The sequence below is a fragment of the Dipodomys merriami genome, unplaced genomic scaffold (assembly GCF_024711535.1).
Source record: "Dipodomys merriami isolate MVZ:Mamm:240054 unplaced genomic scaffold, mDipMer1.0.p SCAF_92, whole genome shotgun sequence".
NCBI lineage: Eukaryota > Metazoa > Chordata > Mammalia > Rodentia > Heteromyidae > Dipodomys > Dipodomys merriami.
In genome coordinates this window covers 3866528-3890698 of record NW_027206535.1, presented here as the reverse complement: position 1 = coordinate 3890698, position 24171 = coordinate 3866528, and the positions used below count along the sequence as shown (strand labels likewise).

At 47.5% G+C, this 24171-nt stretch overlaps 2 protein-coding genes across 5 annotated transcripts in view; one reads left to right on the top strand and one right to left on the bottom strand.

Moving 5' to 3' along the window:
- The first annotated feature begins 2207 nt into the window (after positions 1–2207).
- On the top strand, positions 2208–11011 carry Ube2q1 (ubiquitin conjugating enzyme E2 Q1). 2 transcript variants are annotated; one of them, XM_070013952.1, is made up of 13 exons: positions 2210–2634; positions 4891–4995; positions 5311–5415; positions 6038–6088; positions 7912–8052; positions 8266–8350; positions 8613–8673; positions 8858–8948; positions 9069–9127; positions 9220–9268; positions 9531–9626; positions 10026–10092; positions 10517–11011. In XM_070013952.1, the coding sequence occupies exons 1-13, from the start codon at positions 2308–2310 to the stop codon at positions 10546–10548; spliced, it is 1269 nt and encodes a 422-aa protein (XP_069870053.1). In that variant the 5' UTR covers positions 2210–2307; the 3' UTR covers positions 10549–11011. The 2 variants fall into 2 exon arrangements, with proteins under 2 accessions (XP_069870052.1, XP_069870053.1); XM_070013951.1 differs by lacking the exon at positions 10026–10092 and having other exon boundaries at positions 2208–2634.
- Positions 11012–12362: 1351 nt separating this feature from the next.
- Positions 12363–24171, bottom strand: part of Tdrd10 (tudor domain containing 10) — a 32809-nt gene continuing 21000 nt past the window's right edge. For 2 of the 3 annotated variants that reach the window (XM_070013955.1, XM_070013953.1), the window contains exons 7-13: positions 18890–18923; positions 18478–18565; positions 16679–16826; positions 16281–16426; positions 15894–16048; positions 13586–13656; positions 12363–13406 (exon numbers count right to left, since the gene is read on the bottom strand). In XM_070013955.1, the coding sequence (XP_069870056.1) occupies positions 13374–13406; positions 13586–13656; positions 15894–16048; positions 16281–16426; positions 16679–16826; positions 18478–18565; positions 18890–18923 (675 nt within the window). In that variant the 3' untranslated portion in view covers positions 12363–13373. Of the gene's footprint in view, positions 13407–13585; positions 13657–15721; positions 15776–15893; positions 16049–16280; positions 16427–16678; positions 16827–18477; positions 18566–18889; positions 18924–24171 lie in introns of those variants that run through there. The other variant, XM_070013954.1, reaches the window with a different exon arrangement.

Sequence of the window (24171 nt, the reverse complement as noted above, 5' to 3'; positions counted from 1 at the left end):
CTAAATACATACATACACACTTAAACCCTTTTAAAGGTAGAATTCTGAATATTCCAAATGACTGCATATATGGGTTTCCTGGAAAAAGGCTAAAGTGATAGATGAAAGGATCTCAAGGGTGCACAAGGAAAGGCAGGGAGGAGGAGCTGAGAGTACAGGTATGTAATACCACACTCAGCAGTCTGAGGCAGAACCATGAGTTGGAGGTCAGCCTGGACTACATAGTGAGACCCAGTTCCTTCCCTCCAAAGACAGAGTCGGGCAGAAGGGCATGGTCTTCACAAACAGACCCAAAACTCTGCTGAGTAGCTTTGTATCCCTGAGCAGTCACTCTTCTACCTATTTATATAAAACAGGGATAAAAATAAATACTTACTTTGTAACATTGTTGGAAGATTCAGAAATATTTACAAAATGTCCTGGTTCAGGAAGTACTCAATAAACTGGGATTCTTGCCATAATGTGTGTGTGTGTGTGTATACATGAATGTGCATGCACACTGGTCCTGGGGCTTGAACTCAGGGCCTAGACACTGTTTCTGAGCTTTTGTGCTCAGATAGCACTCTACCACTTGAGCCACAGCTCCACTTTCAGGGTTTGTTTTAGTTTTGGGTTTGTTTTTTTTTGTAGTTTATTGGAAATAAAGTCTCTCAGACTTTTCCTGTCCCGCATGTCTTCCAACTGTGATCCTCTGATCCCAGCCTAATGAGTAGCTAGGGCTTCAAGCATGAACCCCAAGCACCTGGTTTACCATAGCCTTTTACACTACCAGCCACATACAGAAACAAAGGTGGCATGTAGCTAAATGTTCAGGCTACTCAAAATAATCAGCCCCCAAGAGAATCAGAAATATGCTGTCTTTAAATCTCTGAAGGTGAACTTGGCCAACTAAAAGCCTTGTGTTTATCTACTGAATGGATAAACCAGTGGCCCAGCACCCACTACCAATGTACACAATTGGCTGCCAACAGACTAACTAATTCACTTAGTCCAAGTGGGCCATATTGCCTTCCGGTGGCAACAGGCCAATGGGTCACACACTATGTTGCTCTAGCAGAACTTACCAGGCCCCACCACGAGCTGACATCTGCCCTTGGCAAAGGAACTACAAGCTCTGGATTTCTGGAACCTTAGCCAGCTTTGTCCTTTGTGATGGCGCCATCTAGTGAGACCTGGAGGCACGGTCGCCAATTCTCCGCAGCTGCTTGGAGGGCCGGGGGAATCACTAAGACAAGGCTTGGGAGGCAACAGGAAGAACGAAATCCGCCCCCCGGCGGTCTCCTACCAACCCACTGCTATAAGAGTGATGCACGCACTTCTTTCGGGTCTGTGGAGGAAGCCAGGGTCACCCCTCTCCCAACTTCATCCAGAACGATGGAGTCTGAAAAGCACCAAAGATCAGATACAGACTATCCCTCAGACCTAACTGACCGCGCGAGCTCAGTCTGCTCTCATCGGATCCTTGGGAATAAACAAAACGGGCATATCCTGCTCTTCAGAGCCACTGTAGAGATGGAGAAACAGGTTCGACGGGAGTGTGGTTAACCCAAGGGCACACCGAAGAGACACAACCAGGGGATGGAACAAACAAACCTCAGGTACTGTTAAGTCCCAGGCTCCTTCCGGGACCCCCCCCCCACTCACATCTCAGTTTGAAGACTCGACCTTCTCCGCCCCCCACCCCGGCACCGGCAGAGTGCCCCCGCCCCAAGGACCCGAGTCAGGGGCACGGAATAAAGACCACACAACGGCGCCTGCATGCCTTTCTTCCCGGCTATCCGAGCGGCCCGCACGCTCGCCGCTCGGGGGGCGGAGAAAGAGGGGCCCCGAGCAGGAAACAAGAGTCCCGCGCGGGGAGCCCCTGGGAGCACGCGGCGCCGGGTCACGTGAGAGGGGAGAGCCGGCGAAGAGCCGCTGCGCGTGCGCACGCACGACGTACGTAAGCACGCACCGAGAGCGCTAAAAGAGGAGAGCTTGAAGCCCCTGGTCACATGTACAGGGTGACAGGAGCGAACTAGGGGGCGGGAAAGAGGACACATCACGTGGAGAGGGCCAGCGCAGGGAGGTCACGTGAGGGGACGGAGGCGGGGCCCCGAGGAGAAGGAGGAGGAGGGGCGCGCGGCTTCCGGCGGCCGGGGGGGGGGGCTAGCGAGCGGAGGGGGGGGGCCCTGTCCCGGAGGTGGCGGCGGCGCCATCTTGGCGAAGGGGGGATCAGGAAGTGCGGACCGCGGCGGCGGCGGCGGCGGAGCCCGGAGCGGAGGCGGGAGGCTCCCGGCCCGCCGGCCCCGGAGCGGAGCGGAGCGGAGGATGCAGCAGCCGCAGCCGCAGGGGCAGCAGCAGCCGGGGCCGGGGCAGCAGCTGGGGGGCCAGGGGGCGGCGCCGGGGGCCGGGGGCGGCCCAGGTGGGGGCCCGGGGCCGGGGCCCTGCCTGAGGCGGGAGCTCAAGCTGCTCGAGTCCATCTTCCACCGCGGCCACGAGCGCTTCCGCATTGCCAGCGCCTGCCTCGACGAGCTAAGCTGCGAGTTCCTGCTGGCTGGAGCCGGAGGGGCCGGGGCGGGGGCCGCACCCGGACCGCATCTCCCCCCACGGGGGTCGGTGCCTGGAGATCCCGTCCGCATCCACTGCAACATCACGGTGAGGACCCTCTCGCGTGCGCCCCTGGGGAGGGGGGGGGCCTTGTCACGGACTCGGGACCAAACCATACAGCCTTTGGCTCTCGAAGGACCTGAAGAGGCCGAAGCCCCTCTTGGGGTTCGGCGCCTTCTCTCTAGGTTACACTTGTTTGTGCAGCTTGAGGTTCTTCCGAGCACTCAAAATTCTCCCCTGTTGACCCCAGATAACGAGGGACACCCCGACATATGGTCTCTTAATTAACCCCCTTCCACAGACCCACCACATGTCCCAGGGTTGATGATTTTAGTTCCTTTTGACTGCCCCGCCACAACTTTGCCATGCTACCTGGGAATGTCCCTTTCTCTCCCTTCCTCGACCCCCCTCTAATTACAAGGTTCCAGGCCTCTGCCCTAACCCCAGCTGGAAGGACCTGGCCTGGAACTGCACATTTCTGCCATGACCCCTTCTTAGTAGTTCCTTTGACTTACCACCTGTGGGTTCCCTGCCTATGTATCCCTCCTGAAGCCCCTCTTGACTCTGAATCTTTAAGTGATAGTTTGCAGTTCATTGGTTCCTCTTCTTTCCCTCGTTAAGGTTCTTTTATTCTGGTGTAACCTCTAACTCTCCTCTTTATGCCTCAGCTGGTAACAGATCTGCCACTCCCCTCACTGTTCCCAGTGGATATGTCCAATCGCCCTAGGTTGCTGCTTTTCCTGGTAGTGATAGTAATGTAATGTGCCTAGGCCACCCTTTTTATTCTGTGCAGTACAACAGTTTCATTTCTCCCCAGTGGACATCATTCCATCCTAAGTGTACTAGACTAGCAAAGAGACCTTCCATATGTCCTGCCTTATTCTACTTCAGATGTGTCCTGAGGAGGTTTGGGTGTTTGTGTATTTGGGATTGCCTGCCTCTGTATTTCTACGGCACTAGGATTAGTTGATAGTTCTTGCTGTGGTGATCTCCTCCTTGTGTGGCAGGTAGTTAATGAGCAATACCTTTACCCAAGCAGGCAGACTAGGGAGGAAAGAAGACTTGTGAATTCTGTGTTACTTGGAGGCCTGAATTCAATTTATGTGGTATTTTCTATCTCTTTTCTTCAGTTAGGCCAAATCATGGTTTGGTGAGATAAATGTGTTTGGTGTGGTTAGTACTCCACCAAACTCTCGTGTTCCATTTCTCTCTCCCATTTTTCTCTCCTTCCCTCTGGTTACCATTGAAAGACCAGGAGTTGGCTTAGTTAGGTGAAGATTTGAATATCATTGATCATTTTTTTTCCTACCAGCACTGAGGATTATTGGCAGTGGTAAGAACCCCAGTAGGAGTTGGGTAGGTTTCCTTGGCATGTGTAGAAAAAAATCAAGATTTAATTTTGTTTCTCAATTAAGCTTCTAATTCTTCAAGGAGAGGTTTGCTTCATCCATCTACCCCTGTTTAGTTCTCAGGGACCATCAACTGTTTTTGTCTTTGTCAGAAAGTTAATAGGAGGTAGGGGTGAGGGGAGTCCTCAGAAGTCCCTGAGGCCCTATAAAGGAATCTCTCAGTCTGAACCTGCCTCCTTGATTTGGGTAGGGGGAGCCTTGTCAGGCTGCATTTGGCACTCTGGCTCAGGAATGCTGGGAATGTCAGCAGCGTAGGCTCCTTTCTCCCACCCTGCCATGCACAGTCCTCTAACCCACGCCTGGACTGTGAAGGTTGCAAGCTCCCAAGAGAGAAGTGAGGAGAATTGGTCTTAGAGGTACTCTGTTGCTAGTGGGATGGAGAGGTTCTTCCTGACATCCTTTTACTCTTAGCTTCTAGAGGTATAATTTTTGTTCTTCCTCCCCTAGTAAGCTACAGTCTGCTTTGTCACACCACTCTCCCCGCACATTCCAGAGTTTGGAAAGCAGAAGGATTGGAGTACTCTCACCTGGGTGTGAGGAAAACTTCAGGTGTAGGATTCTTGAGTGGTAGGAGAGTAGATAGGAATCCCCTTGTTATTTATCAAGTTTAGCTGTGTTACTTTCCCTGGTCTTTACTCTGTAGGAAAGAAAAAAAGGGTCTCGGTTGCCTCTTGGAAAAGATCCTCCCCAGGGCCTGTTTTTTTTTTCTTCAGTCTAGGTTTTGTTGGGAGTTGCTTGGTTAGACACTGATCTGCTGCGCTGGGCTTAGGAGTGTGTAGGCATGGGAATGGGAAAGTAGAGGGGCTACAAGTCTTGGGAGGAAGAGGGCAAGCAAAAATCTGACCTTTCTCAGAGTCACTCATTGTGTCTGCTCTCCCTTATTCTTTCCCCTCAGGAATCCTACCCTGCTGTGCCCCCCATCTGGTCCGTGGAGTCTGATGACCCAAACTTGGCTGCTGTCTTGGAGAGGCTGGTGGACATAAAGAAAGGGAATACTTTGGTGAGGAGACCATGGGATAGGAGCACATGAATGAGGCTCATGTCACAAAGGTACCCTGTGAGAGGAAACCAGATCTGGAATGTGGGTGGTACCCCAGGCTATAAACATCTTGGGGCAAATTTCTTCAGACTTGCTTACTGAAGCCAGGACAGATTCCTTTAGTTCCTAGGGTTGTTCAACCAAGAGATCCAATCCCACAGCCACATGGTTTAGAGAACTAGGTACCAATTTGGGATTTGAGCTAATAACTCACCTGTGCAGCTGTCGAGATTGGAATGGGAAAGGAGTATTTGACGTCTCTGGTCCCTACTTCAGCTCTTGCAGCATCTGAAGAGGATCATCTCTGACCTGTGTAAACTCTACAACCTCCCTCAGCATCCTGATGTGGAGATGCTGGATCAGCCCTTGCCAGCAGAACAGGTGAGCAACTGAGGAGTTTGAAGCCCATGGAGTTTGTCCCATGGACATACTCAATAAATGCTTGATAATTGAGATGAATCTGTAGTTGTTTCTCCCTACCCTACCTACTCCCCAAAACACATGTGACTCTCAGCCTCTTCTCCAGATGGGAATCTAGCTAGATAGGGCAATACCAGCTTCACCTCCTGTCAAAACCCCACTCTTGGACAGTATCCTTCAGGCTGAGGGCAGGGGAGGTTTTACCATTTTCTCAGCAGTAGCAGTTGGTGGCCACTGGGGACCCAGGCTCCTTGTTTAGAAACAAGAATGCAATGTCAGTTCAGAGAAGATCAAATAAAGGAATAGTTCTTTGGAAAGTTAAGCTAGGATTTGTGAGGTAGATGACTAGGGCAGTCAGTTTTCCTCTCTTGTATTTTTGGAATATGGTAGAATAATGGGCTGGTTAAAAGTTATTCCCTGGGCTCTTGCTTCTATTTAGATCTGGCTGGTGGAAAGACTAGTAGCTTTATGGGCAAGTGTGCAACTCCCAGACCCCAGAGGCCCAGAGGAGTAGGTCAGAGGCTGCATTCTAGCAAACTACTGGGGTTCTGATCTCTATCTTCTCCCCCTTCCCCCACTGCAGTGCACACAGGAAGAAGTGTCTTCAGAAGATGAAGATGAGGAGATGCCTGAGGTAGGCTCGCCATTTAAGGTGGCATAGGCAAGAAGCTTTTGTCAACAGCATTGATTATCCACTGTAAACGGAGTTCCAGTCTGGATAAAAGTATCACAGTAATAAAGACAGGTTTACTGACGTAGAAGAATAGCCAGTGTAGTTAAGGAGATAGGCACCTCTATCCAGCCGTTGAAAGCATTTCATTGCACATCTGTTAAAACCAAGTAAATATTTGACAAGCTTAATCCCAGATGGCTTTGAAATCAGACAGACCTGAATTTGCATCCTGGATATCTTAATTGGGGAGTTCTACTTACATATCTCACTAAATTGCATGTTTCTTAGGTGTGAGATAGGATAGTTGCCTTGAAGATTAAATGAAGCATTTACATAAAATGCTTCAAAACAGTACATGATAATTGCTGACATTTTATCTCATATTTTCTGCTTAAAAACTCGTGTTTTTTCAGACTATAACAATGGTTAAGAATCAGAAAGAGGTCGATTTAAGTTTTAGCTCTGCTAACAAATACTCTTATGACTTCGGGTGTGACAGTTAACCTCAATAGGCCTCTGCTTTCTCATTTGTCAAATAGAGATAGTGATAGAATAATAAAGCAGTTGTGAGAATGAAAGAACTTTGTGTGTGTAGAGCCTGACATTGTAAACATTGAGTAGATGATGGTTGCTGGTGTAATAGGAAGTTAGGATATTTAGCCAAACTGAGAGTCGCTGATCATTTTGTTTCCTAGCATCAGATTAATGTCCCAGCCTCTGTAACTTTGAAAAGATGTTAAGACTGACATAGATGCTAGTGAGGCATGGAACTTGCTCCATCCGGTGTTCAGCCCTCTGCACCACACCCTCAACATCTGACTAAGGGGTAAATCCTAAAGATCATTGCCTCCTCTCCCTGTGCACAGAGAACTGCTGGTTAAGTAGAGCAGGGTGAAGAAGTCATTAATTTTAGCTAGGTGCTAGTAGCTCATGCCTGTAATCCTACGTGAGACCTGAGGATCACAGTTCAAAGCCAGCCTGGGCAGGAAAGTCCATGAGACTTTTATCTCCAATTAACCACCAGAAAACCAAAAGTGACTTTGAACTGTGGCTCAAAGTGGTAAAGCGCTAGCCTGAGTACAGAAGTTCAGGAACATTGCCGAAGCCCTGAGTTCAGGCCCCACGACCAACAAAAAATGTCACTAATTTTATTCTTAACCCCTACCATCTCCCATGCAGTACCTCCTTTCTCATTTCAGTCTTGGCTCAGTGGTACTTCTGTATAGCTGATTCAGGCTCTGAATTTATTGGAAAAAGAAGAGATTTATAATCTCATTTTTCCTTTAGACCTGGGGGCCTCAGGACTCCTGGATGCAGTAGTTTCACTTGGTGAAACATGAACTAGTCACATGGTCAAATCAAAGTCATTCTGTTAAAACTAGGGTGGAGTTTCTACCACCAAGGGACAATTTTTGAGGGACAGTTGGAGTGGAGTGGTCATGGGGAACATAGGTCCTTACTAGCTCTACTGTGGCTTGAAAACTGAAAAGGGGAAGAAAAGAATGCTTTGGTTTTTAGACCATGGAAGAAATGGGACTGGGGAGTATTCCAGAACTGGGAACAGTGTTGTGTTGATAAGACTGCTACATGGAAGGCTTGGAGGTGTGGCCCAGTTGGTAGCTTGCCAGCCAATGAGCAAAACATCAGGTACCAAGTTCTAGTCCTAGTCTTACCACAACAACAAAAAGACTGCTACATGGACTGCTGTTTCAGGCCTGATGATACTGGTACTGATGCCTATGTTGGTAACTTTCTCCTCTCTCCACTCACCTACCCTATCCTAGGACACAGAAGACCTAGATCACTATGAAATGAAAGAGGAAGAGCCAGCTGAGGGCAAGAAATCTGAAGATGATGGCATCGGAAAAGAAAACTTGGCCATTCTAGAGAAAATTAAAAAGAACCAGAGGCAAGATTACTTAAATGTACGTGCCTTACAGAAAGAAGCTGGATGAAGGGTTGGTGGGTGCAGACTGGGAAGAGATAAGACCATCAATGTCAGTATGAGGAGCTAGCTCCTTTTTTGGATGTGTCTCATCCTTCCCTACATCCTGGGCAAGCTGCCAGACTTGCCTCTAAGGTCCAGCATGTATGTTTCCAGACCATATGACAAATGTTCTGTGAACCCTCCTTTGCAGGGTGCAGTGTCTGGCTCGGTGCAGGCCACTGACAGGCTGATGAAGGAGCTCAGGGATATATACCGATCACAGAGTTTCAAAGGCGGTATGTTTGCCCCCAGAGTGGGGCCCACACGGCAGTATTTCGTAAACACAATGATCATGGCAAGGACCTCAAAAGGTCTTGGGCTATGTGAATGCTCATGAATTTTATGAACCAAGAATGCAACCCCTCAAGCCAGTGGCACAGATTGTATGCATGTCCATCTGGGGCAAACCTGGGGTCTTTGTTTTCTCTCAGGGAGAAGGATCTGCATATGGGGCCCTTTTCCATTTTGACCATCCTACTAATTCATCTCTCCTTCCAGGAAACTATGCAGTCGAACTAGTGAATGATAGTCTATATGATTGGAATGTCAAACTCCTCAAGTGAGTGGGGACTCTGGGATGAAAAAGGAGGTTGGGGAGCATGTGAGTGGAGTATCTGTTGGGATCTCCCAGGCAGTCCTATCAAGCATGTTGACTGCAGGATCCTAGAAGTGGGTTTGGGCAGTGGAAACCTTGGGAGGCTCCTGAGCTCTGACCAGGAGACTGAGCCAGACTCCTCCCATAGAGTTGACCAGGACAGCGCTTTGCACAATGATCTCCAGATCCTCAAAGAGAAGGAAGGGGCCGACTTCATCCTACTTAACTTCTCCTTTAAAGTAAGACTTTCCATTCCCATCTCTTCCTCCCTGACTTAGGCTTCCCTGTCTGTCCTGCAAGGACACTGGCCTCTATTCCCTGACTGCTGTCTTCCCCCGCCCCCCCCCTCTCTCTCTCAGGATAACTTTCCTTTTGACCCACCATTCGTCAGGGTTGTGTCTCCAGTCCTCTCTGGAGGGTGAGTGGCTGGGTGAGGGTGACTCCTAAGGCAGAGGGTAAAGAAGGGACATAGCTCTAACCAGGTACATCTAACTGGTCTTTCTTCTGCAGATATGTTCTTGGCGGAGGTGCCATCTGCATGGAACTTCTCACCAAGCAGGTGAGCCTGTCTCACACTGTTGACTGGCCTGGCCTGGGTGGGCTGGGCAGAACTTCACCCGACCTATGGTGTTGTTATTACAAGGATAATGTGGCTCTTTCAGCCAGTCATGGCCTGTACTCACTGACCTAGACAGGTGGCTGTACTGGGGGTGAAGGGCAGGGACCCTTTGATAGAAGCAGCTGCTTTCCTTGAGAAACAGCAGGTGGTGTCTCTGGAAGATGTGTCTTGACTTGCTTGTTTTGTCCCTCCCATGCCTCAGGGCTGGAGCAGTGCCTACTCCATAGAGTCAGTGATCATGCAGATCAGCGCCACACTGGTGAAGGGGAAAGCACGGGTGCAGTTTGGAGCCAACAAAGTAAGGGGCTTGGGCCTGCACTTGGAGGGGGTGCTAGAGCCAAGTACAGTTTGGATCACTGGCAAACCAAGGCTGCCTTTGAGGCACCAAGAGAATAAGATCTCTGGGCTGGTGGCATTGGAGGAAAGGGCCTGGGGAGGCAGTAGTGGGAAGAGCAGGACATTGGCCTGAGGGTCACCATCAGACTTTTGGCATTTCTAGACTTTTCCGCAGGTCTGAATTGGGAAGGCTACAGCACTGTCACTAGGGGACTTCGAAGGCCAGGGTACTTAAGTGTTATACCAGAGTGCAGTGCTGGGGTGCTGGGACACCTGGGTCCCTAGGTGTAAGATTGTGCAAGGTGAGGGGCAGTAAGGCCGCTGCTGGCCATGGCTTGATCTGGTGGTTTCCTCTTCCCAGTCTCAATACAGTCTGACAAGAGCACAGCAGTCCTACAAGTCCTTGGTGCAGATCCACGAAAAAAACGGTGAGGCTGGAGCCAGGCCCCCAAGCGAGCCGGACACTTGCCAGGCCCAGGTTTTCACTTCAGCCAAATAGCAAGAACCCTTTTTTGGTTTCTGAGCCATAGCACCCATTAACCCAGCACCTACCTGCTCACTGTCCAGAGAAGGCCTGAAGGTGGCTAACACCACTCTTCTAGAGAAGCACCAGTGGTGGTTTCATGGGTAGCTTGCTGCTTCCCTCTGCCTACCACCCTGTAAAAAGCTCATCTAGCTCTTCTGTCACTTCAGGTTGGGCTCCTCATTCTCCCTCTCCTTATAACCTCCAGGTAGGCAGCCTCCTGTTGGACAGCCTTCCTAGGATCTTGCCTGGAACAATAGGTGTCCTTGAGGATTGGAGTTGGGTGGGGGTACATTGGTTTGCCCTCACTATATGTTGTTTTCTTGCAGGCTGGTACACACCCCCAAAGGAAGACGGCTAACTCTGGAGTGTCATCCCTTCCCTCCTTCCCCAGGCACCACTGGACCAATTACCTTTGAATGCTGTATTTGGATCTCACGCTGCCTCTGTGGTTCCCTCCCTCATTTTTCCTGGACGTGATAGCTCTGCCTATTGCAGGACAATGATGGCTATTCTAAACGCTAAGGAAAAAACAAACAAAAACAAAACACAGAACTGTTTCAAGTACTCAAGACTGACTACAGACCAACCAACCACCTTGCTGGAACCCTTGCTAGCAGGCATTCTTATAAAGAAACTCTTGAGCCTCCTTATATTGCTGGGAACTCAGCTGTGCTCCAGACTAGAGCCTCCTTACCTATGCTATGGATTTTTAATTTATTTTCTCTTATTTCATGTACACTGCTTTTTTTGGTTACAGTGTATGATGGATGTGTATGAAAAAATGTATCTTTGGGAAAACAATTACAGTTTGTTAATTTGAAGATGCTGGTCTTGACTCATCTTTATTTTTATTCCCACATTCCACCCCACCCCCATCCCCTGACTGTTTGGGAGGTGGGGGGAAGAGAACCAGGTGCTTTGGTAGAGATGAGAGGCTGCTTTGCTACCAGCACAAGAGATGCAGAACAGAAGCACCTGCCTAGTCCACTCTAGATTTCTCCTGGCCTGTGGAGCATCCAGCACCTGTGCCCCTTGGAACGCGGAGCCTGGCCTGATGAACTAGTGTAGCAGCTGAAATAGTTTTAATGGCTAGGGACTATTTTTCACTTCTAGTATGTTTTCAAATTTCTAGGAAAAAAATGAGGCAAAAGAGGCCACTCTATTCTAAATAAGCAGGGATGGGACAAAGTGGCCCAAGAGTTCATGTGGTGTCTAGTCACAGCTACAGAAGAGCTACAACTTCAGTTCAACTTCAGTTCACTGGCTATTCTCCTTCTTGAAAAGTGGCTCCTGACTAGCATGGGATGGTTGTGTGCAGTTCACCTTCCTGTTGGTTGCTTCATTTGATTTTGTAAGAAGACGGGCATGGCCCTGAAGTAAACTGTCTGATTTGGAGAACTGTGGATTCTTTCATGCCATTCCCCTTTGTTGAATCCTACTGGAAATGGTTAGCTCTAAGGGGTGGTTCTGTGCACTTGTGTACTCTCCCCAGCCTTGTGGAACTCCTAGGAAGCGAAAGTGAGGTGGGGAGAGTATATACTAAGTTGGAACTGTTGGTGCTGTTATGTGTACCTGCTTTATGAAAGTGTGGGTGTGGCTTTGCATATGGCAGGTGCTGCCTACATCTCGTCAGCTTGCTTTGTGCTAAGATTCTTAGGACTGCCTATGAGTAAAAGATTGAAACAGCAGCACCAAGAAGTGAAGGATCAAATCTTAGAAAAAACCTAGATATGAGACCGCTGACTGGGAATGTATAGAAGGCCAGAAAAGTTCTGTAGTGGTTTTGAGGCACAATTTGAACCTGGTCATCTTCCCTGTTCTCTTTCATTTGAGGGACTTTCACATGTCTTGCTGCTTTAGGTGGATAGAGAGTTTTAACAGTCCTACACAATGCTGCTCCAATTCTGTCCTCACCCACCTGATTAGGGGTGCTAATACATGCTGAGGCTGAAATAAAGAGGGGTCACAAGGGCAAAATTCATTCCATAGAGCCGAAATCTGGTTTCCATAGCCTCTGCAGCTTCTTCTGAACTTAATCACCAGCCCTGGCTGGAATGTAGATTGTGTTTTTAGTAACGTGTACTGTGAGCTGTCCTCTGTATAATGTATTTTGTAATGTATTTTTCTCATCTACCAAAGGATGAAACAAATAAAATTATTTAAATAGTTTGGCTCTAATAAATTTATTTAAAGAAACAGTGGATTGATGCTCACTTGACATAAAAAAAAACCTACCTGCTGTGAATTGTGACACCAACCTAAGAGAATCCTCCATTTTTCAAACCTAACACTCCCTTCTATGACTTTAAGCTCAGGATTTTTACAAAGTTACAATGCACAAGAAACAAGGCTCTGTCAAGAGATTTTCTCTAATAAACAGAAACAAAATGCTTTATATCTTAAGTATCTAAATAGAGCAAGGTTTGCATGGCCCAGAGCCCGCAAACTGGGAGCAAAGTGAGCATTTCAGGGCTTCTCAATCTCGCTGCAGCAGTTGCTTTTTTTTTTTTTTTCTGCCAGTGCTGGGGCTAGAACTCGGCCTGGTAGTGGTCCCTGAGCCTCTGTACTCAATGCTAGCACACTGCCACTTGAGTCACAGCACCACTTGCAGCTTTTTCTGAGTAGTTTATTGTGAACCATAATCCCAGCCTCATGAGTAGCTAGGAGCTACCTGCATGAGCCACCAGCACCTGGCTATGCAGCAGTTTTTGAGGGCTGGGTAGTGGTCCAATGTATCAATCGCCCCATATGTGAAACATGCCAACATTAATTAGCTCACTAGCTAAATGGCCTCTTTCTACCTGATACTACATGAAACAACCCCAGGAAAACCAGGCAGGGAGGTTCTTCCATTCTCTAGAATCTTAGTGCATTTTGTCTTGCTCTTGGATATAAACAAAAAAGATCAGAAAAATGCGCTGGCTGCTTTAGGCTTTCAACCTAATGGAAGTTTCTCAGGTTTGGTTCAAATTTTCTTGCCAAATCTGGGAACTGAAGAAACACAAAAATGAGACTATCCTTTCTGAGAGGCGATTTGGAAGTAAAAGCAAAATGGAAATCCTATCAATGATGGGCACTGATGGGCACACTGGCATTTTCTTTTTCAGCCAAAACTAAGAGTACAGAACACTCCTCCAGGGCAGGGTAGGCAGACATGAGAGGTAATGTGTTTGGTGTAGCCTCTTATTTAAGCTCTTCAAACTTCAGGATGTGCACCTGAAAGAAAAGAAAAAGTCTCAGTAGAAAGGATGATCACCTTGAGCCACTATCTCAATGTGTTGGATAACTCCCGTTTGTATCATTGAAGAGGATGCCAAGGAAACCCACAAAATCCAGGCTCAGGCAAGTGGTCACTGTCCAAACCCCAAGGGTGGAAATAGGTAAGGGGCAGTTACCTCTGAGTTCAAAGCACCGGTGATTTTCCCTTTGAGGATTTGATAAACACCCAGATGTAAAGGGAAAATGTCTGCAAAACAAAACAACAGAACCTCAATGGCACATGGTGTGGTGGAGGGAAGCAAGAGGTGGGGACCACAGGGAAAGTACTCTGGCTATAGAACACTTCCTCAACAAGTCATTGCTAGTTCCTGCTAATTCCCTGCTGCCAAGATAAAAAGATGGTAAGAGCTGAAAAGGTGGGAAGGAGGGGTGGCAAAGAGTTTATATAAAAGGAGGCAGCATTATTATTGTTGTTAAAATAATTACAGGGATCTGGGTTTTATGTTTGCTAATGGGAAAATCTACTGGGGACAGAAAATGGTTTTCACTCAGCTCAGAGCTTCAACTGGAGATGTGAAGATTTAAAAGCAGAGTTTCACCAGGTGCCAAGTGGCTCATGCTTGTGATCCTACCTACTCAAGAGGCTGAGATATGAGGATCATGGTTCAAAGCCAGCCTGGGCAGGTAAGTCTATGAAACTCTTATCTCCAATTAACCACCAAAAACACCAGAAGTAGAGCTGTGGCTTGAGTGATAGAGTACATGCCTTGAGCAAAAAAGCTCAGGAACAGTGCCTAGGCTCTTGTGTTCAAGCCCTAAGAATGGAAGGTGAGCCCGTGCATGCACATGTGCATGCACACGCACGCACACACGCACACACACACACACACAGCAGAGGGTTGCACTTAGGTAAACTAGTGTTCCCACATACTGGATTAAGGCAAGGAGGAGCCCATCAAAAACCCACTTTTTGCCCAGCCAGTGGCTCATGCCTATAATCCTAGCTACTCAAGAGGCTGAGATCTGATTACCAGGGTTCAAAGCCAGCCTGGGTAGAAAAGTCTCTGTGAGACTCTTATCTCCAATAAAAAAAAAAAGCCAGAAGTGGTGCTGTGGTTCAGATGTGGAGCACCAGCCTTGAGAACAAAGAAGTTCAAGGACAGTTCCCAGGCCCTGAGTTCAAGCATTAGAACCAGCCAAAAATCAAACAACAACAACAAAAAACTTTCCACAATGACTCCCCCATGTACAACTAATACATACTAATTTAAAAATATTTTTAAAAGCCAGGCACTGGGGGATCACGTCTTTAATCCTAGCTGTTCAGGAGGCTGATATCGGAGGATCACGGTTCAAAGCCAGCCCCGGGTAGGAAAGTCCGTGAGACTCTTATCTCCAATAAACCACCAGAAAACCAGAACTAGCTCTGTGGCTCAAGTGGTAGAGCACTCACCTTGAGCTGAAGAGCGCAGGGACAGCGCCCAGGCCCAGAGTTCAAGCCCCACGACCAAAAAAAAAAATCTCTAAGAGTTCTTTCCCAACTCAATTCCTGCCTTCCTACCCCAGCTTCCAAACCATTTTCATGCCATGAAATGAGGATAGTCTTTCACTTTTCTGAGCCTTACTCCCCTTATCTACAAAGAGAGGAAACCGCCTTCCAGGGGTGGGTAAGAAAGGTCCACGTATGCAACCTCTAAGCAGAGAACATGGCTGGGTTGGGCACTCTGGCCCTCGGCAGGCTGGTAGCTGCTGTTGGGATGGGAAGATCCTTTGCTACTCTCCAATATCCCAGCAAGCTCCTGACCCTGGCTAGGCAACGGGGGTCTTCTTCATGCAGTGACCTGTGATGCCCTCTGGGTGGTGCTCCCTGACAACTAGGCACACGGCTGCCAGCCTCCCACTACACTTCTGGGAAATGTTTTTCTAGTTCTGCGTGTGGCCGGGCGAGGCAGGGGGGAGGATTTGTCACCTCCACCTCTCCTGATCTTTACATCTATCTTCAATCTTAAGATAGGGCAGGGCAATGAAGAGGCTTTTTCATTTCCAGGTATGGAAACTCAAGACTAAATGGATGACACCTCAGAAGACTCTGAATCCTGTGCTCTAACTTTTGCACTGGTTTTCAAAATCTATTTTTATTCAACAGCAGAATCCTTTTCCAAAGAAATCTTAAAACAGAAAGTACATAACACAGCTATCAGCTGAGTGGCTCTGGCAGAAGCAAGGGTGGGAAGTCTTTTCCCCAGTCCACCCAGAAAACAAAGTCTTTAGGCAGCAGCTGACGTCTCTCAAGATCTTGGGGCTCCAGAGCTCAGGTGTGAAAACCAACCCTCAAAAAGCAGCTTTACTAGGGACAGATGTTGAATCTAGGAGGAGATGAAAAGAACAGAAACTGAAAGTATCCAATGAAGTGTCTCCACTGATGTCCCAGAGGTGGGCAGACAACTGTCCATGACCTTCAGGGGAACAGAGGAGACAGCTCACCTTTCTCCAGCATGAATGGCTGAGCCAGAGGTGGGATGGTCCAGAAGTCATCGCTGTCCAGGCTGCGCAGAGACTGCACAGGGATGGTCGCCAACTCGCCAAAATCAATGAACATAACCACAGCCCAGGAGTCAACCCTGTCTACCACCCAGCACCTGCCAAAGGGAAGGAGGAAAGAGATGGAACAGTCATTCACTGCCAGACATCATAATCTCTCTTAACGAGATCTCAGTCTCTGTTCTCTGTCCTCAGTCCTCAGTCTTCTGGGGAGGGAAGCCCTAAGCCGAGAAAACCTTGATAAAGGAAGCAGCAAAACAAAAGCTAGAGTCCAGAAGAGGAGATGCAGGAAGAAAGGAACAGCACTCCCACTCCTTCTCCATTCCCCACCTGTTCCAGGCAGGACCATAGTCCCCTAGGTGGTGCTTTGCCAGACAACGTGTCCCACGCTGCACAGCCGACTCGGGCAGGAAGGGCTGCTGCTCCTCTACGTCTGCCAGGGTGCTGAACAGTATTTGCATGTTCTGGTGCATCATCTATGGGTCGTATAAACACAGTGGGCCTCACCACCTGCCCCGCATCACACATCTGTTCCTGCAGCTGCCACCTGTCAGAGTAGCCTACTCATCTGTCCCAAGGGAACCAAAAGTTCCCCTGAGGTAGAAGATGAGATTGGAATTAGAGAGCAGACTGCAGTTGCTCTGCATCTCTACCACTAGCTCCCGTCACTACAAATCACCCCCAGAAAAAGGCACAGGAGCCCAAGAGGGCCACCATTCAACCCCTACCTCTGTGATGTTCATGGCCCAGAAAAATGGAGTATAAGGAACAATGTTGGTCACCAGCAGCCCCACCTTCCCCTGGACGCTGTGGATGAGGGCCAGCCAGTCCAGGTCTCGGAAGCATTCCTCTAGAAGCAGCATTAGGAAGGATCCTCTGGGGGAAGAGCAAGGGGAGCAAAAGAAGAGGGTAGGTAAAGGAGAGAACTAAAGCAGCACCTGTCCTGTAGGTAAGAAGCTGCACTGGCCATAAGACCAGTTTAGGCAGGAGGTTGTGCCCCGCTCTCCAGGGGTGGGAGTAATGGAAGTATGTGCTGCCAAGGCAACATATTGCATGCCAGAGAAAAGGATGCTGGGGGATTCCAGAATAGCAGAGGGGACACACACATCATGAAAGTCCATGTGTGTGTGGGGAGGGCAGAGAGCATCAGACTCAGGAACTTCTGAATGACACTAGTGAGGACTATGCACTGTGTGGGAGGTGCTTCAGTCTCAGAGCAGCTCCTCCCTGAGGTCTGACTCTCCAAACTTCATTCTCCCATGGCAGTAGCTCTAGTGCCTGGACATGTGGTTTGCAAGGCAAACCTGCTGCTTCAAAATATAAAATAAGCTGGACAGGGTGGTACACATCTGTAAATTTTAGCACTCAGTCCGAGTTAACAGGATCACCAGTTCAAAACGAACCTGAGCTACATGGCAAGACCTTGTCAAAAAAAAAAAAGCACTACTCAGGAGGCTGAGATCTGAGAATCACAGTTTGAAGCCAGCATAGGCAGGAAATTCCTTGAGACTCTTATTTCCAATTACCCATCAAAAAGCAGGAAAAGCCGGCTGGTAAATCTCGCCTATAATCCTAGTTACTCAGGAGGCTGAGATCTGAGGATCACGGTTCAAAGCCAGCCTGGGCAGGAAAGTCCGTGAGACTTTTATCTCCAATAAACCATTAGAAAACCAGAAGTGGTGCTGTGGTTCAAGCAGTAGAGCACTCACCTTGAGCTGAAGAGCTGAGAGATAGTGCCAAAGCCCAGAGTTCAAGCCCCATGACCAACAACAACAAAAAAAAAAGCTGGAAATGAAGCTGTGGCCTAAGTGGTAGAGGACCAGCCTTGAGTAAAAAGAGCTCAGGGACATTGCTCAGGCTCAGAATTCAAGCCCAAGACCAGCACAAAAAAATAAATAAAAATAGAAATAAGACCTGGGTGCTGGTAACTCACATCTGTAATCTTAGCTACTCAGGAGGCTGAGATCTAAGGATCATGTTCAAAGCCAGCCTGGGTAGGAAAGTCCATGAGAGTCTTATCCCCAATAAACTACCAAAAAAGCTGGAAGTAGAGCTGTTGCTTAAGTGGTAGAGTGCTAGCTTTGAACAAAAAGAAGCTCCCCTGAGCTCAAGCCCCAGAACCAGAACAAAAATAAATAAGCAAACAAACAAACAAATAAATAAGGCTGAGCATGTAGCTCAAGACTGGGTTCCATGTATAACACTGCTGAAGAACCAAAGAGAAGGAAAGGAAAGAAAAGAAAATTGTCCTAGACATGCCAATCAGACTATTCTGGTATCCCTGATATTAAGAACATTGTCCACTTTAAAGCAAATTGGAAGAGGTGCTGGAACCTGATCTCTGACTCCATGGAAAGGGCTTTCACTGCATATAAATGGAAACCAATATTATCAGTCAGTGTGACTTAAGTCTTACACCTCAGCATGATGTAGAAGTTCCTAAAAACCCCATCTTCCACCCAACACTGTGGACAGAATGACACAGTCATCACTATTTGACCAGGTGTCCCTCCCGATCCATGCTCACCTCATTTCCACAGGAACTGTCAAGGCTTTCCTCAGTTTCTCTGTCTCACAGGGATCAATAGACTTTTTAGGAGTGAGCTGTGCACAAGCTAGAAAGTAAAAATAAGTTCTGGAGGGAGAATGCATTCTCCTCCCCCAAAAAGGGCCCGAGCTCATCAAAGGTGGTCTAAGATGGGCCAAAAAGAATTGCACCTTTCCACTCTCAGCTTTTAGAGCCTTCGTGGGCTAAAAAAGTGGCCTAGAGGAAGAAATAATGAAAAGGGAGAAAGAAAAAGGTGAAAAGTTCCCTGCACTGAAGGTCAGCAGGGGACAAAGCTGGAATGGGAGACTGTAGGACCCAGGAACCCTGACGGGCTGGAGGGGTAAAGGAAGCACTGCAGAGTCATAGCGTGGATGGCAGCTCAAGGTCTCACCAGCAACCTCTTCACCACAAGATGTTTCCAAAGCCTGGGGAGAAAGAAAAGAAGCCTTACTCAGGTATCGGCAGCACTTATTTTTATTGATTTATGTATTGGATTATCCCAAGTCAGTTTGGAAAGAGCAGCAACATTCCTGTTTTCTTTTGTTCTTTTGTTTTGTTTCAGGGTTTGTTTTTGGGGGGGGGGGTTGGTTGTTTTTTTTTTTTTTTTTTGTATTTTTTTGTGCCAGTACTGGGGCTTGAACTCAGGGCCCTTGCTCTCTTGCTTGGGCTTTTTGCTCAGGGTTGGTACTATGCCACTTGAGCCATATGTTCACTTCTGTCTTTTTGCTGGTTAATTAGAGATGAGGCTCACAGATTTGTCTGCCCAGGCTGGCTTTCTACCTTAACCCTTGGATCTTAGCCTCCTGAGTAGCTAGGATTGCAGTTCTGATGCACTGGTACCCAGCTAGTCTGGGGCTTTTAGGAATTTTCTTTCTTTTGGTGGTACGGGATCTGAACCCAGTGCCTTATGCTTGCTAGGCAGGCACTCTGCACCACTTAAAGCCATGGCCCCAGCCCAGATCCTGTGCTTTTTAGCCTCTCCTGCCTTACTGCATCTTAGGCCAGTCTGAAGAAGAGATGTGCAGAAAGAAGTGAGGGTGGGAGGGAAGCTGTTGCCAAGGGATGTTCCTTCAAGCTGCTCTCCCTAGACAAGGGACATAAGCTGCAAGGCCTGGCTGACATGAGGCACTTCCTGGAGAGAAGAGGAGAGAGGTGAGAATAGTTACGCTGAGCACAGAGCTGTGCATGGGGATAATCGACCTGGAAGCCAGCTATTGCCTACAGCCCTGTACTTCCCAATTCCCCATCTCCATTGTTCTCACCTGGAAAGCCCAGGTTCTGGTTAAACCCAAGGGTCTGCTCCTAACTGCCTCCCTATACCCAGTGGCTGCCAGAGAACACTCAACACCACACCCTCACAGAAGCCCTTGCTGACCCTATTTCCTCCCTCTCCTCTCTTCAAACCACTACCCTACACACTCAGCCCTCACCTGGTGACACTTGTCTGTCCATCACAGGCACACGGGATGGATCAGATGGGAAATCCTGTATCTCACCGTGTAAACTGCACACACCCACTCTCTCAGCCAGCCCCCTGCCACCATGACTACCTGGGACCTGCTCTGGCTCCATATCATCTGTAGGAACAGGCTAGGCTGTCCTCCATTGCTGTATCTCCTATGGGAACCTTTCCTGGCTAGGAAACAGAATGTCCTGTTGTCCATGTTTGCAAATACCCTGACTTGACCCCACATCAGCCACCACTACTGCCCTTCTCTGCTCTCTTCACCAGTCAGGCATGTAGTCCCGTTTGCTCCCACACCTGACATTTCCCCTCAGGTTCCCCAGAAATGCATCTGCACACAGCCAGCAGTGACCTTCACTTTGCCAAAGCTAACAGTCACTCCTCTGAACTGAATTTACTGCCAGTATTCCCCCATTCCCTCTTTCTAGAAACATTTGTGTTTGTAGAAACGTTCCTCTCCCTTCTGCCTCTTTCCAGGGCTGTACCCACTTCCCATGGTTTGGGACAACAGTGGTTCACACAGATTCTGAAAGCTGGCTTTCTATCCTTGTCTCTCTCGAAAATTCTTTCTACTCAAATGTGGAGATGCCCACTTGATGGCAAACCTAGGAAGTGCAGATTAGACTCAGTATGCTCAAAAGAGCCCCTCCTCAAGCCGCTCCAACCACACTCTCCGTGTGAGTGCACCACAACATTATTCAGCCCAAGCTCATCTAGCTAGCTTCTCACATCAAAGTCATCACCAACAACCCCAAACGCACACCTTCTTCTCTCCCTCTATACCTACCATACTAACACTAGTCTACCTTCCTTTTTCTTTTTTTCTTTCCCTTTTCTTTCTTCCATTTTTCTTTCTTTCTTTCTGCCTTTCTTTCTTTCTTTTTTCTTTCTGTCTTTTTATCTTTTTGGTCAGTCATGGGGCTTGAACTCTGGGCCTGGGCGCTGTCCCTGTGCTCTTCAGCTCAAGGCAAACACTCTACCCTTTAAACCACAGTGCCACTTCCGGTTTTCTAGTGGTTTATTCGAGAGAAGAGTCTCATGGATGTTCCTGCCCAGGCTGGCTTTGAACCACGATCCTCAGCTCTCAGCCTCCTGAGTAGCTAGGATTACAGGCGTGAGCCACCAGTGCCCGGCTTCTTTCTTTCTTTGTCTTTCTTTCTTTCTTTTCTGTCTTTCTTTTCTTTCTCCCTCTCCCTTCCTTCCTCCCTCCCTACCCCCCTCTCTTTCTCATTGATTGTAGGGCTTGAACTCAGGGCCTGGGCACTATCCCTGAGCTCTTTTGCTCAAAGCTAGCACTCTACCATTTTGAGACACAGCACCACTTCTGAGTTTTTTGTTTGTTTGGGTTTTTTGGGGTCCAATCGTGGGGCCTGAACTCTGGGCCTGGGTGCTGTCCCCCAGCTCTTCAGCTCAAGGCTAGCGCTCTACCACTTGAGCCACAGCACCACTTCTGGGTTTTTTTTCTTTTTTGCTTATGTGGTGCTGAGGAATCAAACCCAGGGCCTCAGGCATGCAAGGCAAGCGCTCTACCACTGAGCTACCTTCCCAGCCCCTGGTTTTTGAGTGGTTAATTGGAGATAAGAGTCTCATTGGAATTTTTCTGCCTGGGCTGGCTTTGAACAGTGGTTCTCAGATCTCAGCCTCATGAGTAGCTAGGACTACAGGCATGAGCCACTGGCGCCCAGCTAGCCATCTCTTTCAAGGCTGAATTTTAGCAATCCCTTTAAATGTGGTCCCCTCCAGCCACACTTGCCTGCATTCCAATGGCCAGCTAGCCATCTCTTTCAAGGCTGAATTTTAGCAATCCCTTTAAATGTGGTCCCCTCCAGCCACACTTGCCTGCAGTCCAATGGCCAGCAGAACACCACCATCTTTTGCACATCAAAAGCAGATCACACCATACCCACTTGAAATCTCCCAGAATCTTTCATGGTACATACAAATAAAACTTAAGTTTCCACCAGGGCTTGTCCCTCCTTCCTACTGATCTCCCTCCTGCTCACTCCCCTCCCATCATGTTCCTATTTAGGAGCAAATGAGGCATCCTTTAGTCTGGAGTTCTTCTTGTGGTCTTTGGGTATTAGGCTCTGACTTGATCAACTCTCAGCTATCACTTTCCTTCAAAAGGGGCTTCCCTCAGAACTACCTAAAGAAGAAAAACCTTCATTCCTCAACACATTATTTTTTACTTATTTAATTGTGTGTGTGTATGTGCCAATCCTGAACTCAGAGCCTAGGTGCTGTTCCCAAGCTTTTGTGCTCAAGGTTAGCACTCTATCACTTAAGCTCCAACTCATTTTTGGCTTTTTTTGGTATGGTGGGAGAGGGTTAACTGGAGAGATAAAAGTCTCATCGACTTTCCTCCTGGGCTGGCTTCAAACTGTGATCCTTAGATCTCAGCCTCCTGAGCAGCTAAGCTTATAGGCATCAGTCACCAGTGCACCAGTGCCTGGCTTTATTCATCTTTTTTTTTTTTTTTTTTTTTTTTGCAGTTTGGTCTTGGGTTTGAACTCAGGGCCTCACAATTGCTAAGTCGGTGCTCTACTTACTTGAGTCACACCTCTAGCCCTTTCTTTTGTGCCAGTTCTGGGGATTAAACTCTGGGCCTGGGGAACTGTCCCTAAGTTTTGTGCTCAAGGCTAGCACTTTACTACTTGAGTCACAGTTTCATTTCTGGGTTTTTAGTAGTTTATCAGAGATAGGAGTCTCACAGGCTTTCCTGGCCTGGCTGGCTTCAAATTGCAATCCTCAGATCTGAGTAGCTAGGACTGATTATAGGCATGAACCAGCCCTTTTTTGCTTTAGTTTTCAGATGGGGTTTCACATTGTTTTCCCATGGTATGCCTCAGACTTCGATCCTCCCACAGAGCTGGGATAACAGGTATACATGCCACACCCAGCACTGTGTTAAAATGAGGTCTCACTAACTGGTCTTCAACTGTGATTCTCTCATTCTCTGCTTCCCCAGCAGCTGAGAATACAAAATGTAAGTAATAGAGCCCAGTCTTATATCATCTTTTAATTCTTTGACACTAAATATCACCTGGCATTTTCTTGTCTCTTATATGTTTTTTCCTCCATAATGCAAGCATCATAAAAACAAGAGTCACGCTTATTTTCAGACAATTATCTTGAGTCTGAATCAACAATAGAGCCTAGAAAATGTCTGGTATATGCTAAATCCTCAATGTACATTATGTACTTCCAAATACATGGCTACTGCATGAATGAAACAGTTCTTTTTTTCCTTTCTGTTCCATGACTGGCACTTAGTTTTCTGTGAGCAGTTGGACTAATGTCTTGTGGACATGGTATTTAATAGATGTTAAGAAATAGAAGGGTAGCCCATGTAATTGTAGCCCCTCTGTACAGTATGTTCTCAAATAAAATAAAATACAATTAAAAAAAAAGAAATAGAAGGGTATACAGGTGATTAAAAGTACAAGTTCTTAAGGACATAGCTAGCAAGCTCAATAGAAAGCCCACGGCTGGGAGAAGATCTTCACTAGCCATACAACGGATAAGGGTCTCATATCTAAAATATACCTGGAACTCAAAAAATTAAATCCCCCAACAACAAATCTTCAAAGAAACAACTGCCCAATAAATAAGTGGGCTAAAGACTTACAGAGAAACTTCTCTGAAGAGGAAAGAAGGATGGCCAATAGACACATGAAGAAATGCTCAACCTCTCTAGCCATAAAAGAAATGCAAATCAAAACAACATTGAGATACCACCTCACCCCAGTTAGAATGGCTATCATCAAGAACTCTAATAACAACAGATGCTGGAGGAGATACAGACAGAAGGGAGCCTTACTACATTGTTAGTGAGAGTGTAAACTTGTTCAGCAGTTTGGAAAGCAGTATGGAGGTTCCTCAAAAGACTCCCCTATAACCCAGCAATCCCATTTTTGGGCATTTACCCAAATGATCACAAACAAGACCACACTAAAGCTGCCAGCATGACTATGTTTATTGCAGCATTATTTACCATAGTTAAGATATGGAACCAACCCAGATGCCCCTCAGTAGATGAATGGATCAAGAAAAGGTGGTATATATACACAATGGAATTCTATGCCTTCATCAGAAAGAATGACATTGCCCCATTTGTTAGGAAATGGAAAGGCTTGGAAAAAATTATATTAAGTGAAGTAAGCCAGGCTCAAAGAAACATAGGTCTCATGATTTCCCTTATTTGCAAT

Coding starts and splice junctions, on each gene's coding strand:
- Ube2q1 (XM_070013952.1), top strand. CDS start 2,308: ATGCAGCAGCCGCAGCCGCAGGGGCAGCAGCAGCCGGGGCCGGGGCAG. Junction 6,089..7,911: donor AAGATGAGGAGATGCCTGAG/GTAGGCTCGCCA, acceptor ACCCTATCCTAG/GACACAGAAGACCTAGATCA. Junction 9,128..9,219: donor TCTCCAGTCCTCTCTGGAGG/GTGAGTGGCTGG, acceptor TTTCTTCTGCAG/ATATGTTCTTGGCGGAGGTG.